Below are 14766 nucleotides of genomic sequence, written 5' to 3' on the forward strand. Positions count from 1 at the left end.
TTATATCAGGACATTCAAGACTATTGAAATACAATCAGAACATTCTATATTTTTGGACTTGTGATAGGACATTTCAAATTACATGGGATTTAATTCACAAACTATAAGTGTATCTTGAAATTTCTCTTTGTATTGTTAAAATAAATATCTTGTTGAATTTAATTAAATTGTTTCACTTCTTTCTGTTACATATTTTAATACCTAGAGACATAACACTTTAATTATGAGCCCTTCAATGAGTTTAATTTACACCATTCCACATTATCTGTTGTTTCTTAAGGTTCTTTCATCCACATTATCATTGCCTGTTTTTTATAAGGTCCTTTTATCCACATTATTATTGCCTGTATGATTTTTAAGGCCCTTTCTTCCACATTATCATTGCCTGTTTTTTTTAATAAGGTCCTTTTATCCACATTATTATTGCCTGTATGATTTTTAAGGTCCTTTTATCCACATTATTATTGCCTGTTTTTTATAAGGTCCTTTTTATCTACATTATCATTGCCTATATGTTTTTTACAGTCATATTATCTACATTGTGGATAAAAGGACCTTAACATCTTAGCACGACTTGGTTGCTCTAGGAAGTTCATTAGGATGATCCGACTTTTCCATGATGGCATGATGGGACTCGTTCTCTACAACAGGGATGTCTTCAAACCATTCAATGTTTCTAACGGCGTTAAGTAGGGTTTCATTCTTGCCCTAGTATTATTCAACCTATTCTTCACATGTGTCCTGAACCATACTACACATGATCTCCAGAAAGGAGTGTGCATGAAGTACAAACTGGATGACTCTCTCTTCCACCTTCACTGACTGAATGCCCAGTACAAAACAATGGAGAAATTTATTCTTGAAGCACTTTTTGCGGATGACTCTGCTCACATGGCACACAGAAGCAGATCTCCAGATCATCATTACTCGCTTCGCATTAGCCTCGAGACTCTTCAGACTCACTATCAGTCTGAACAAGACAGAGGTACTTCTCCAACCTGTCCCAGGCACCATAGCTTGCCCCCCCTCCCATGATTGTGTCTATCGAAGACACCCAACTGAAAGCTGTTGATCACTTCAAGTACCTTGGAAGCATCATATTTTCGCTAGACAAAGAGATAACGGCATGCATCAGCAGCAACAGTCAATCATTAGGACATCTCCGCTCTCACGTGTTGAATGACAGGAATTTCAAACTGTCCACCAAGATAAATGTATATAAAGCAGTGGTGCTAACAAACCTCCTGTATGGATGTGACACCTGGACAACATACAAGAAGCACATCAAGCAACTTGAGCGCTTCCACAGAAAAGCCCTGCGCTGGATTATGGGCATAAGATGGCAAGACAGAGTGACAAACCTAGAAGTGCTGGATAGAGCACGCTTTACCAGTATTGAAGTGATGGTCATGACAGCCCAACTCCGGTGGATGGGTCATGTCATCCGTATGAAGGAGACTTGAATGCCACGTCAGATTTTGTATGGAGCTCTGTCCTTGATAGAGTCTTTGAATCTTTTCTTTGGACGACCTGAGATGCTGCTCTATATCTGTGACAAATCTAGAGTCCTGCACCAAGGATAGACTTGGTTGGCATGCAGCTGTTAGCATGGGTGCAAAATCTTTGAGGATGCCTGCACAACAAAAGTCGCTGACGCCAGGGAACTCAGGAAGGCCTCAGTGTCAGGAATCAAGCTATGCCTCCAGTGTACACACTGCTCCAGGACATACGCATCTTGTATCACACTCATCAACCACATGAGAATCCATCAGCATAGAGCAGCACAGGATTGATTTCATTGAGCCCAATGGTCAACCAATGATATGTTTTTTAAGGTCCTTTTATTCACATTATCATTGCCTGTATATTTTTTTAAGGTCCTTTTATCCACAATATCACTGCCTATTTGTTTTGTGTTTGTTTAAGGCCCTTTTGAACAAATTGTGAGGTCTTCTACTATGCATCCATTGTAAAATACATGTACTTCTATTTTGTTATAATTTCACTCTTTTGAACTACTCTAATAAATTCACAAATGATTACCAATCACATGACTAGCTTTGTAGCTTCACACATTCTGTCAAGAACTACTTTAAATGTGGGTAGGGCTGATTTATGAACATTACAAGTATCAGTGGCAAAGCTTTATTTCTTGACATTAGTGTTCATTCTTTGAAATTTAATAGATAACGATTTCATACTCATTAATAAATCTTTAATATTTACAGTTTGCACCACGTGTCCATTCCCTCAGTGCAGAAACAAATGATAAAAACAATCGTATTTTATTGATCAGGAAACAGATATGCAAATAAACAGAGTAATACATTTTTAGCAGCAGTTATGTTTAATAATTCACGGTTGTGTAAGATCAGAAAACTTTAGGCATTTCTGATTTATTAAGTTGTTCAAACAAAAAAGCACTCTCCATTACGGATTACTGCCATCTCACCTCTGTCTGCGTGGGTTTGAGTCTCCGATTTGGCCAATGTGGGTATGTGAGAAAGCTTGCCAGTAGCTTCTCGTGGATCGGTGGTTCTTTCCGGGATGTCCCCATGTTCTTCCTCCACCATTAATACTGGCCGCCATGTATAGCATATCGTGTGCTGAAAAATGGCATTAAAGCCAACAACAACAACATCAAATGCCGATAATAATCTTTAAAACAATTCATCAACAAAATTAAATTGTTTTTATAAGTGTATTGTCATCAGCTTTTGCATCACTAGAAGATGGCAAAAATCTCACAGTAAAACTGTCAAAAGGCCACAGTTCAACGTGACATGAATGAGTAAAAATTTTAAACTTCATTGATTTCTATATCATGAGACAAAATTAAGAAAGTCTTAAAAACAGATAAAATGCTTCACAAACTGGAAGAGGTATTATTTTCTTATATTTATAGTTCTGTATTTACAAAATACATGTGTATACATATAAAGCACCCAAATATGGGATATATTACTTACTTTCAAATCATTTTTGTACATCCAACTGATCCAGTGTTATACCTTCTTTAATAACTAACTTGATTTCAAGTGTAGTATATGAAAATATCAAATCTTCATCTATTTCTTATAAATAAAATGTACAGTCAAAGAAGCTTATCATTAAATCTGAGATATCAATATTTTAAATACCTTTACAATTCCATTGCCATGATTCCATAGCTGTTCACTTACAAAAAAAATTATAGAAAACTTATCTGACTTTATCACAGAAAATGCAGCATGGTTCCTTGTATTTAATACTCCTTGATTTCTGTATAATGTTTCCTTCATTGTAAATATAAAAAAATTGCTCTCATTGTTCATTTTGGTTTAACTTTAACATTATGCTTCTGCCACTTTGTGAATTTTGTTTATCCGCTGAATAATTTGGTTTTCCTTGTCTCTCAGTTTGGCAGCAACTTCACCCTGGAATGACAATGATAAAAAAATAGAATATATAATGACTTGATTCTCACTGAAAATTTTCAGTAGTAGCCAAAATTCCATCAATAATCTAAATTTTTGATGTTTAAAATTATTTAATTACATTAAACATACAGTTTAGAAAAAATACTTGAATAAATATTGGCCTTATTTCTAAAATAAGAAAATTGGCTTGTAGAAATTACAAATGAGTCTCAGTGACCTAATTATCAGAGACATATCCTTTGATTGGTGTGAAATAAACACATGACCTAATTATTAGAGGCATCCTTTCTTTGATGTGATATAAACACTGAGAAGTATACAGTCTAGTACAAAACAAGAGCTAGATGAGAACAGTTCTATGTCCTGTCATGAAGAGGAAATTTTCACTGTAACACATTTATAAAATAACATGTATATTAGTGAATTAGGTCACAGCAACACAAACATGACCACTGACTGAGTAGTCACTTGCAATGGATGGTTACATTCATAGAATTTAAATAAACTAGAGAAGATAGTTAGGTTCTAAGGTCAAAAACTTCACAACTTAAATAGTGTTTCCGTAAGAGACATAGAGGCTTTGACATGTCAAGTGAGTTATGTACATGCTGCCATGTGTGTGTTCAAGATCTACCAAATGAAAACTTCTTAGGTCTTGTCCTAAATGGTATGGAATTTATCAAAATGCAACAGAAGAACTATTGTTTCAAGTGGGCATTATTGTGCTCCTTTGTTTTATAAATGATTTAATATGGAAGTCTGAGGTTCTAGGCTTGAATGCTTTATGCTTTCACATTCGTACATCTTCATTCATCTCTTGAAATCAGAAAAAAATGTCAAAAAATAGAAGATTTACCTGCAGTCCTTCCAAAACCTCCTTGACCACACTCTCAATAACTTCCTTAACATCCTGGGGAGTAAGTTTGGAAAGCATTTCAGACTCTGCCAGAGACTGATCCAGTACCTTTGAAGGCTCGGGTGGTTCCTCCACTGGCTGTAATGATTGAACAAACAATGTAGTTTGCATAATGAGCTGGGCAAGACCAACCAGTCCTAATTTTTGAGAACTTAGTAACACTTAATTAATAACTTGCAGGAGAAATATTTATTTCTTGCAGCTTCTTCATTTTTTAAGACTATCATATGACCCTTACCATTTCCCAATATGCATCACTGTTAGCACAGCTTGTGTTTATATTCCTACCATCAAATAATTTTTGTAAAAATTTCTCTCTTCAGAATAAGATAAATATTTATGCACATACGTATGTAGTGGACAATTCAGATACATATACAAACAAAGAGATATATATCTTGGAGTAAAGAAAAGTTGATCTTAAAAAGCAAAATCTTAATCCTCTAAATGTACACTGCTAGTCAAATATAAGTCATACACTGATTGATAAATGTATCAAACTTGAGTTGGCATCATACACTGATATAAAACTTGAGATGGTATCATACACTAATGTAAAACTTGAGATGGCATCATACACTGACATAAAACTAGAGATTGCATCATACACTGATGTAAAATTACTCTGCATGGTACTAGGGATTTCATTAATAAGGAAAGTTTAGTATGTCTACAAAATATTCTATACACCAAAAATAACTTACTTCTGGATGTCCTACAGTACTGTATATTACTAAAGAACTTTGATCCACCATACTTTCCTATCTAACAAGATTTGAAATTTAATGTAATGGAAATAACAATCAACACACCAAGCTAGCTACCATGATTAGTCATCCAAAATTATATCCCTTAAACTGACCAGGTATTGCACAAGTAAGGTTGGATGGTGACCTAATTCCATACACAGGCATGTACCAATATTTATGGTTTTACCGTTACTAGTAATTATATTTAATGAAATTCTTGTAGTCTCATAAACAATGGCATCTTATCAGCTCTGTAATTTTTATCACCTGCTTGGTCTGTGTTTATGATGTAATTACTGTTAATTCTATTTACTAAAATTCTTGTACTGGTAGACTCATAAACACTGGATTTTATCAGCTCTATAATTATCACCTGATTTGTCTGTGTTTATGATGTAATTATTGCTAATTCTAATTAATGACATTCTTGTAGACTTGTAAACAATCATGTATTTTATCAGCTCTGTAATTTTCAACTGCTTGGTCTGTGTTTATGACATAATTACTGTTAATTCCGTTTAATGCAATTCTTGTAGACTTTTAAACACGCATGTATTTTATCAGCTTTAAAATTATCACTGCTTGGTCTGTGTTAATGTAATTACTATTAATTCTATTTAATGAAATTCTTGCAGACTCATAAACACTCGCATATTTTATCATATAGCTTTGTAATTATTACATGGCTGGTCTGTGTTAATGATGTCTTAAGTTATCAGTAAATATTTTTTTAGATTGATGAATGTCAATCTGTAAGCTGATTAACAACTAGACCTCTACAATCCTACCAAGTAGTAAAAACAGCATACTCAAACTGTTTTCTGAAATTGAAGAGTATCTGTCTACAAAGAGCATTACTGAAATGAAAGCTGAAGATAGGTCTGTGTTATCTCATTGACCTTTCTAATAGTACAAAGATGTCCTTCACCATTAATAATATTGCTCAACTAACAGAAGCTGAGAAAGAAAAAAGCGAGACTATTATCAGAAATTAAATTGTTAAGCTTCATGTTCTTTTAAATGCAAATTCTTGGCTAAAAGGTGAGGCTGCAGGATGATGTATTTATTAAGTAATTAATTTATTATTTTGTTTATTAATTTTTTCATTCATTCATTTGTTCCTGATGATGTTTCCCTGAATACACAGCAAAACTATCCTAAACCATTCACTGTTGGACTAAATTTGTGGCTGTCTTTCAGCAATGGGTAGTGTAAAGAGGTTTAATCTGTATATAGGATGGTCAATATACAGTGAAGGTAAATCAACAGAAGTGTTACTGTACTCATGTGACTGTAATGGCCTACGTACAGCGAAGCAAGTCTAAGGAAGTGTTACTGTACTCGTGTGACTGTACTGGCCTATCTACAATGAAAGCAACTCTAGAGAAGTGTTACTGTACTCGTGTGACTGTACTGGCCTACGTACAGCGAAGCAAGTCTAAGGAAGTGTTACTGTACTCATGTGACTGTACTGGCCTATCTACAATGAAAGCATGTCTAGAGAAGTGTTACTATACTTGTGTCACTATAATGGTTTCTAATGCAAGTTTATAAAGTATAAGAAAAAAAACATAAGTAAGAAGCTAGTTCCCAGAGAAAATTGTAAGCTTTTCTTTTCTTGATTATTTCTTGCTTTTAGAGAGATGATTTCCATTCAATTAATGATGTTTTCATTTTATTTTGCTTTTTTCTTTTTCAAAGCTGCAGTAGATCTTTGAGCCTTGAGCTCAATGTTATGAAGGTAGGATGGCAAATATGTTTATCTATTATGTGTGATAATCATAGCATACAAGTTTCTGGGCAATATTCCTTTGGAAAATCTTGTAATTTTACATGTGAAGAAAACAATAAATACTTTTTACATGTGAGAATTACACAAAATAAATAATTTTCAATACATGATCAATCCATAAAAATTGTAAATATTTTCTGCCCTCTAATTGAAAGTCTGACATTGTAAATCCCTAATAAAGTTATCATCTACAATTATTTTACCTGTAATCAAATAATTGCTAAATAAAAGGTGAAATAAAAATTAGTCACCATGGTAATGAGATTATTACTGTACTCTGTACTACACTTCCATATGACGGTAATGTGTATAGTACTGCACTTGCATATGACAGAAATGTGTATAGTACACTTGCATATGACAGTAATGTGTATAGTACTACACTTGCATATGACAGTAATGTGTATAGTACACTTGCATATGACAGTAATGTGTATAGTACTACACTTGCATATGACAGTAATGTGTATAGTACACTTGCATATGACAGTAATGTGTATAGTACACTTGCATATGACAGTAATGTGTATAGTACTACACTTGCATATGACAGTAATGTGTATAGTACACTTGCATATGACAGTAATGTGTATAGTACACTTACATATGATAGTAATGTGTATAGTACTACACTTGCATATGACAGTAATGTGTATAGTACACTTGCATATGACAGTAATGTGTATACTACACTTGCATATGATAGTAATGTGTATAGTACTACACTTGCATATGACAGTAATGTGTATAGTACTACACTTGCATATGATAGTAATGTGTATAGTACTACACTTGCATATGATAGTAATGTGTATAGTACTACACTTGCATATGATAGTAATGTGTATAGTACTACACTTGCATATGATAGTAATGTGTATAGTACTACACTTGCATATGACAGTAATGTGTATAGTACACTTGCATATGACAGTAATGTGTATACTACACTTGCATATGATAGTAATGTGTATAGTACACTTGCATATGATAGTAATGTGTATAGTACTACACTTGCATATGATAGTAATGTGTATAGTACTACACTTGCATATGATAGTAATGTGTATAGTACTACACTTGCATATGACAGTAATGTCTATAGTACACTTGCATATGACAGTAATGTGTATACTACACTTGCATATGATAGTAATGTGTATAGTACACTTGCATATGACAGTAATGTGTATACTACACTTGCATATGATAGTAATGTGTATAGTACACTTGCATATGACAGTAATGTGTATAGTACACTTGCATATGACAGTAATGTGTATAGTACACTTGCATATGACAGAAATTTGTATAGTACACTTGCATATGACAGTAATGTGTATAGTACTACACTTGCATATGACAGTAATGTGTATAGTACACTTGCATATGACAGTAATGTGTATAGTACACTTGCATATGACAGTAATGTGTATAGTACACTTGCGTATGACAGTAATGTGTATAGTACACTTGCATATGACAGTTATGTGTATACTACACTTGCATATGATAGTAATGTGTATAGTACACTTGCATATGACAGTAATGTGTATAGTACACTTGCATATGACTAATGTGTATAGTACACTTGCATATGACAGTAATGTGTATAGTACTACACTTGCATATGACAGTAATGTGTATAGTACACTTGCATATGACAGTAATGTGTATAGTACACTTGCATATGACAGTAATGTGTATAGTACTACACTTGCATATGACAGAAATGTGTATAGTACACTTGCATATGACAGTAATGTGTATAGTACTACACTTGCATATGACAGTAATGTGTATAGTACACTTGCATATGACAGTAATGTGTATAGTACACTTGCATATGACAGTAATGTGTATAGTACACTTGCATATGACAGTAATGTGTATAGTACTACACTTGCATATGACAGTAATGTGTATAGTACACTTGCATATGACAGTAATGTGTATAGTACACTTGCATATGACAGTAATGTGTATAGTACTACACTTGCATATGACAGTAATGTGTAAGTACACTTGCATATGACAGTAATGTGTATACTACACTTGCATATGACAGTAATGTGTATAGTACTACACTTGCATATGACAGTAATGTGTATAGTACTACACTTGCATATGACAGTAATGTGTATAGTACTACACTTGCATATGACAGTAATGTGTATAGTACTACACTTGCAAAAGACAGTAATGGGTATGGTACTACATCTACAAGAGACAGTAATGGATATAGTACTCAACTTGCAAATGTCAGTAATGTGTATAGTGCTCATTTTGCAAATGATGGTAATGTGTAATAGTACTCCACTTGCAAATGATGGTAATGTGTATAGTACTCCACTTGCAAATGATGGTAATGAAGACATTACTTACTTACAAAATGATAGTAATTTCATGGTTATGGTGATGATAATGGAAAAAAATATTGGTTTATTAGAGATACAGCACTTGCACACAACAGGGCCTTTCATTACAACACATTACTTGTTACAAGGCAATTAGACCGCTCCCGTGGCCTTAACGGTTTGAGCATCTGCCTAAGATATGGGAGGTTGTGGGTTTGAACCCCAACAGAGTCATACCAAAGACTTGTAAAAATGGTACTAACAGCTGCCTCACTTGGCACTTAGCAATAAGAGGTTAGTGATAGGACTGGTCGGCCTGGTGTCAGGATAATGTGACTGGGTGGGACATGATGCTACATGTCTTCGGCATGATGTCCCAGTGCTAGACATCACTATAAACTGCCACACAGCAGACATCATAGCGATATAAAAAAGTTTAAAGCTATGTTAAAAATCAAAATCACACACACATACTCTGTGACTCCCATGAACAGCTTTGTTGCTGTGGGTTAAACACCATTTTTCAGCACATGATAGGCTATACATGGCAGCCAGTATAACTGGTGGAGGGAGAACCCTGAACATAAGAAAACCCTGCTAAGAAACACCGACCCATGGGAAGCTACTGGCAAAGTTTCTCACATACCTACATTGGCTGAGCCCGAGACCTGAACCCACGCAGACAGAGATAAGATGGCAGTGATCTACAACAGTGGGCATTCTGGACCAGAGCCCCAAAAAGCATTGTAAGCATGTTGTATACAGATTAGAGATTGAAATCATATATGAAAAAGATTAAGCATATAGCAAAATGGACGCGCACTTTTTACTGGATCTCCTGTACCACAAAATATTTTTAGGGCGACTCAGTCGGGAATGAATCCGAATAAAAGCTACCTTTGCAACACTCTAAGCTAATAACATAACTAATGTTAAAGAATCAATCTAAAACAGTGTAATTTTGAAACTGGTTTATCATAAGGGAACAACCTATATACTGTAAAGCTTTTGGAACGAGTGCATGACTAACAAGTTTTTGAGGAAGAATGATAATATGCAAGTGTGGACACTTCAGTGTAGATACAGACTAGAGTTAGTCAGCTAGACTGTTATTAGTACCCTTTACTAGAAGAATTTTTTTTACTCTGACAAGTTTCAATCTTACCACACCTTTGGGGTGGGGGAAGTGTGCTTGGGAGTTGAAATTGTGCTTGGAGAGATTCGAGGAGACGTGGATGATTCGACAGTAGTCTCCAATATTTTTTCAACATGCTGAAAGTCAGACTGATTACATGTACAAATATTGCAATGATATAAAATTGACTAAAATTCTAGACTCACTGATGACAAATGCTAATATAGGTTACTGTACACGTTTGGATGATACATGTACAAATTATTTTGCTAACATTAGCTACTGTACACTTGTGGATGATATACATGTATCGATTATTTTACTAACACAATAAGTTACTGTTCTCCTGTGAATTATACATGTACAATCTGTTTTACTTATAATAAGTAGATAAATGTACATAATACTAAATAATGGATTATTTTGATGCTTTAATTGTTTATGGAGGAAGAAATTTTTTATGCTAGTTCATAAATTATTGCATTTTCCAAGAGAAAATTCTTTGATAATTCACTGGAGTGAATTGTCGGTTAAAATTTTTCATTTTAGACAAAAAACACTGACATTGAGAAGGCCTTATTTCTCATGCACACTGTTCTCAGTGGTATCAGGAAATCAACAAGTATATTTTTATTCCATTATTTTGCTATTACACATCCATACATATTGCACATCTATCTTTCACATCTAACTAAATCTTATCTCTCTTATACCTCAATCTCTTCTACCCCCAGTCCTAGTGACGCTGCCTTCTCATCTCAGATCATACCTCCATTAGATCCATAATTAACATGGGTCTGGGGCTCTGTGATATTGTTAAGATTATAACCAAAAAATTTCACCCCTCATGTTGTTAATTGTTTAGTCTAATGGTAATCACAGCAACCTGTCATGCAGAAGTACTGAGCCAATCAACACTAATTTTATTTTGTATTTTTTTAAAATGTTCTTTCCTTTATACCTTGAATTAGGAAAGATAATTATTTCACTACTCATATTTTCTGTACACATAACACAACATAAAATAAATGGCAAACAGAAGACATTACCATACAAAAACAATAATTCAGTCTGTTAAACATTTTAGCTAGCAATATGTTTGAGCATAAAATAAAAAGAAAATGGCTTGTTCTGAGCAAATAATGTATACTTCATGTTGAGGGTGATTAACTATAGTATTTTCATCAGATCAATGAAATATGGCTATTATTAACTCTGTATAGGCAAATGCACTCTAATTTTTACATGTCAATTTTTACATGTTAAGGGATTAAGCATTCATGGATCATGATGCATGTAAATGGGGGGATCCATACAGAAAGACTAAATGTATACAAATGTGAAGACTATGTAAATACTCCAATAATGATCTGTCATTATAACATAAATGTATGACAACTACAGAACTTTCATCAATCAAATTACAATCTAGTCCTATCCATTAAAAACCATCCCAGCTTGAGCCACAGGATCATGACCATATGGTGTGAAATAAACAGGTAGAATTTTGAATCATTTGTAATCATTGTATAACAGCTATTTCCATGAAACAATCATAAAAGATGGGAGGGTATAACCCCTATGCAATAACAAAAAAAAGGCAAGGATTGGAAAGGCTTTACCTCTGTATACATATTACAAAAGCAATAAAGCAATGTTAAGGGCTAGGAGGGCTTTACTCTTGTGTACAGATTACAAAAACAATGGTACGGGCTAGGAGGACTTTACTCTTGTGTACAGATTACAAAAACAATGGTACGGGTCGGAGGGATTTATCCCTGTACCAATTACAAAAACATAGTTATATGCTGGAAGGGCTTTACCCCAGTTTACAAAATAAAAAACAACGATAAGGATTATATGGGCTTTACTTCTGTGTACCAATTAGAAAAGCAATGGTACGGTTGAGAGGATTTTACCCTATGTACAAATGACAGAAACAGGCAAGGGTTGTAATTGCATTACCCATGTACAAATTACAAAAACCGATAATAATTGGGATGGATTTACCTCTGGAAATTAAAAAAAATGAAGCCCAAGTTTTTTTGTGTGTTTTTTTTTGACGCTGCCACAATTAGCCTTATACTGTCTGGTATAAATGCAATAGCAGAAATACATAATCAACATTAATGAGAGGGAACTGTACAAATATTTATCTTCACTGTACAAGCCAAACTGAGGTAAACATATAAACTGTACTTGTATGCAATCAGTATTTTCACTGTACAAGTCAAATTAAGCTAAATATATCAACTGACCTGCATAATCTGCAAGATATTTTTAAATTTTGGTTGAGAATTACTTTGGTCAACACTTGCAACAAAAAAGTATTATTGTGTTTTATTTTACTTTGCGTTATAATCAAAGAAAATAGGACACAATGATAAGAAAACTGTCAGACCTTACAGATTGTATCATTGTGAATTGTAGATTGTATCAATGTGTATCTTTAGAATGTATCATGATTGTCTTTAGATTGTTACATATCTTTAGATTATATCATTGCATATCTTAAGACTTTATCATTGTCTTTAGACTGTATCATTGTGTATCTTGGAAATCCAGACAATACAACTTGATAATCTTAAGGAGTTATGTGTTATGCAAAGCATTCATATCCATACATACCTCTGGTGTTGGAGTGGGAGGAGGAGTAGCTATGTAAAAGTTGTAGATTTCCTCTGCGACTCCCTCATCCAGCGGAGGGGGGAATGGAACTTCTGCTGCTTTTGCAACCTCAATTTGAAGCTATTCAAAAGAGTCTAAACTGTTGGATTTAAGCATTCCAAAACGAATATGTATATATTTAATATTGAAATTGCACACTCAACATATTTCAGTAGATAACAAATTGATATTACAACACAGCTGCACATGTGATGCGCTTTGAATAATCATGTGACATGCTTTGATTGTTCATGTGATATGCTTTGAATGGTCATGTGATATCCTTTGATTGTTCAAATATCAAAATTTACAGCAATAAAATCCAGTACAGACTTATGAAATATTGATGTCATTTTAGTTTATGGACTGCCTTTGATATGTAGCGCCATACATAATATCATTTTCACTTATCTTCTGACAAAAATGTTTAAACACGTGTTAGAACATGTACACCAGACTTATGTGTGAGGATTTGAGGATCTCAATGCAATAACAATATTTCTAATATCCATTCTACCAGCTCCACTAATGAGGACCTAATGTGATAAGACTGTTTCTAATATACATTATACCAGCTCCACTAATGAGGGCCTTAATGATGATTAGATTGTTTCTAATATCCATTCTACCATATCTACTAATGAGGACCTTAATTATGATAAGGTTGTTACTAATGTCTGCACTACCAGCTCCACTAATGAGAACCTTAATGGTAAAGAGATTATTCCTAATATCCATTATACCAGCTCTACTAATGACGACCTTAATGGTGAATAGATTTTTCCTAATATTAGTTCTACCAGCTCCACTAATGAGGACCATAATGGTGATGAGGTTGTTCTAATATTCTACAGCTCCACTAATGAGGACCATAATGGTGATGAGGTTGTTCTAATATTCTACAGCTCCACTAATGAGGACCATAATGGTGATGAAGTTGTTCTAATATTCTACAGCTCCACTAATGAGGACCATAATGGTGATGAGGTTGTTCTAATATTCTACAGCTCCACTAAAGAGGACCTTAATGGTGACAGGATTATTCCTAATATTCATTCTACCAGCTCCATTAATGAGGATCATAATGGTAATATGATTTGTTCCTGATATCCATTCTACCAGCCACACCAATGAATACCTTAATGGTGATAAGATTGTTCTTACTATCCATTCTACAAGCCACACCAATGAAGACCATAATGGTGATATGATTTGTTCCTGATATCCATTCTACAAGCCAAACCAACGAGGACCTTAATGGTGATAAGATTGTTCTTACTATCCATTCTACCAGCTCCACTGATGACGACCTTACTGGTGATAAGATTGTTCCTGACATCCATTCTACAAGCCACACCAATGAGAACCTTAATGGTGATATGATTGTTCCTGATATCCATTCTACCAGCCAAACCAACAAGGACCTTAATGGCAATAATGAAAATTTAATAATGCTTAATGATAATGATGACTTACTTCAATTAGTATAGCATTGATTAACTGAATCAAAATTAACCTTTAAACAATGAAACCAATCTTACATCTGTTCCAATTATCTCTTCAGCTTGTGTTTTGGTGAACATATACTGGTACAGCTTGTAATGTTGGAAAAGGCTGAAAAGAAATGTACATGTTTACATGAGTGGTTATCATTCTATTCAAACATTACATGAAAGCACTAGGATAAATAGTTGCAACCAATCTGTAAAACCTTTCTGACTGGTTAATTGT

At 34.1% G+C, this 14766-nt stretch overlaps 1 protein-coding gene across 5 annotated transcripts in view; it reads right to left on the reverse strand.

The window, feature by feature from the left end:
• Positions 1 to 2131: 2131 nt before the first annotated feature.
• LOC149795039 (ciliary-associated calcium-binding coiled-coil protein 1-like) overlaps positions 2132 to 14766 on the reverse strand; it is a 61675-nt gene continuing 49040 nt past the window's right edge. For 4 of the 5 annotated variants that reach the window (XM_089964715.1, XM_089964714.1, XM_089964716.1 and 1 more), the window contains 5 exons: positions 14577 to 14649; positions 12997 to 13116; positions 10404 to 10505; positions 4276 to 4413; positions 2132 to 3416 (listed from right to left, as the gene is read on the reverse strand). In XM_089964715.1, the coding sequence (XP_089820841.1) occupies positions 3333 to 3416; positions 4276 to 4413; positions 10404 to 10505; positions 12997 to 13116; positions 14577 to 14649 (517 nt within the window). In that variant the 3' untranslated portion in view covers positions 2132 to 3332. The remainder of the gene's footprint in view (positions 3417 to 4275; positions 4414 to 10403; positions 10506 to 12996; positions 13117 to 14576; positions 14650 to 14766) is intronic. The other variant, XM_089964717.1, reaches the window with a different exon arrangement.

Source organism: Sinohyriopsis cumingii, chromosome 7 (assembly GCF_028554795.1).
Source record: "Sinohyriopsis cumingii isolate HCF-2022 chromosome 7, ASM2855479v2, whole genome shotgun sequence".
Lineage (NCBI taxonomy): Eukaryota > Metazoa > Mollusca > Bivalvia > Unionida > Unionidae > Sinohyriopsis > Sinohyriopsis cumingii.